The sequence below is a fragment of the Nothoprocta perdicaria genome, unplaced genomic scaffold, assembly GCF_003342845.1.
Source record: "Nothoprocta perdicaria isolate Ctin4 unplaced genomic scaffold, notPer1 scaffold_773, whole genome shotgun sequence".
In the NCBI taxonomy this organism is placed as follows: Eukaryota; Metazoa; Chordata; class Aves; order Tinamiformes; family Tinamidae; genus Nothoprocta; species Nothoprocta perdicaria.
The window spans coordinates 3,632-5,576 of NW_020456058.1; the positions used below are offsets into that span (position 1 = coordinate 3,632).

The following is a 1,945-nucleotide window of genomic DNA, read 5'->3' on the forward strand; positions in this document are numbered from 1 at the left end:
CCTTGGATACCGGCACCGCCCCCTGGATACCGGCCACGCCCCCTGGATACCGGGCGGACCCCTGGGAACCGGCCACGCCCCCTGGATACCGGCCCCGCCCCCTAGATATCGGTCCCGCCCCCTGGATACCGGCCACGCCCCTGGATACCGGCCGGACCCCTGGATACCGGCCACGCCCCTGGATACCGGCCGGGCCCCTGGATATCGGCCCCGCCCCCTGGATACCGGGCGGGGCCTTGATTACCGGCCGGGCCCCCTGGATACGACCCCACCCCCTAGATATGACACGCCCCCTGGATACCGGCCCCGCCCCCTAGATACAGCACCACGCCCCCTGGATGCCAGCCCCGCCCCTGCATCCCGGCCACACCCCTTGGGTACCAGCACTGCCTGGAGATATTGGCCCCGCCCACTGAATCCGGCCCCGCCCACTGGATTCCCCGCCCCCCCCAACGCCCTCCCTCGGGCATCGCCCCCTCCCCTTGATGCCGTCCCGGGCAACCAAGATGGTCCCTTGGCAACCGCTGTCATCCCTAGCAACCGGGCTCTGCCCTTAGCAACCAGGGCCCGCCCCTAGCAACGGTGCCTGCCCCTAGCAACCGGGTACCCTCCTGTTGCTCCTGGCAACCGGGGCCTGCCTACAGCAATCGCATCCACCCTAGCAACCTGGTACCCTCCTACTGCTCCTAGCAACGGGGCTGTCCCTAGCAACCCCGCCCTGCCTGTAGCCAGCGCCCAGCAACCAAGGGCTGTCCCTAGCAACCAGGCACCCCCCCCCCACTCCCTCCCCTAGCAACCAGCCCGTCATCCCATAGCGACAAGCTGTTGTCAGGGGCTGTTGTCAAGGTCCCTGCCCCAGGGCAAGCTGGGAAAGCCGGGGGCGGTCATGGCGGCCATTTTGCCTCCGTGTCAGCCATTTTGACCCCTCATCGACCATTTTGGCCCCACATCGGCCATTTTGGCGCCACATCGGCCATCGTGGCCTCATGTCGGCCATTTGGGACCCACGTCAGCCCTTTCCAGCCCCACGTTGGCCATATTGGCCTCGTGTCAGCCATCTTGGCGTGACGTCCACCATTTTGTCCCCTCATTGGCCATTTTGGCTTGTGACAACTCTTTTGTCCTTGTGTCGGCCATTTTGGCCTCGCATCAGCCATTTTGTCTTTCTGTCGACCATTTTGGCCCCACATCGGCCATTTCGACGCTGCGTTGGCCCTTCTGGCCTCGTGTCCGCCATTTTGGCCCCATATTGGCCTCTTTTGTCCTCACGTCGGCCATTTTGGCCCCGTGTCAGCCGTTTTGGCCCCACGTTGCCCTTTTTGGCTTCACATCAGCCATTTTGGCCCCGTCTTGGCCTTTTTGCCCCCCCCGTTGGCCCTTCCCATCCCTCTGTTGGCCATTTTGGCCCCGCAACAGCCCTTTTGTCTTTGTGTCGGCCATTTTGTCTTCACGTCGGCCATTTTGACCTCGCATCGGCCCTTTCCAGGCCCATGTCAGCCATTTTGCCCACCCAGCAGCCATATTGTCTTCGTGTCGGCCATTTTGCCCACCCAGCGGCCATATTGTCTTTGTGTCGGCCATTTTGCCCACGCGGCGGCCATTTTGCCCACCCAGTGGCCATATTGTCTTTGTGTCGGCCATTTTGCCCACGCGGCGGCCATTTTGCCCACCCAGTGGCCATATTGTCTTCGTGTTGGCCATTTTGCCCACCCAGCGGCCATATTGTCCTCGTGTCAGCCATTTTGCCCATGCAGCGGCCATTTTGCCCACGCGGCGGCCATTTTGCCCACGCGGCGGCCATTTCGTGGCCCCTTCCCACCCACAACAAGCACAGCAGCCGCGGGGCCGGGCCAACAGGCGCTTTATTCCCGCCCAGGCGCTAGGCCGGGGGCGCCTCCTCGCGCAGGTAGCCGCGGTACAGGCGGCGCAGGCGGCTGACGGCGGC

The 1,945-nt window shown here is 64.2% G+C and overlaps 1 protein-coding gene across 1 annotated transcript in view; it reads right to left on the reverse strand.

The window, feature by feature from the left end:
• Positions 1-1,087: 1,087 nt before the first annotated feature.
• Positions 1,088-1,945, reverse strand: part of MRPS18B (mitochondrial ribosomal protein S18B) — a 3,950-nt gene continuing 3,092 nt past the window's right edge. The window contains exon 8 of the mRNA XM_026051632.1: positions 1,088-1,323. Coding sequence (XP_025907417.1) covers positions 1,088-1,323 — 236 coding nt within the window. The remainder of the gene's footprint in view (positions 1,324-1,945) is intronic.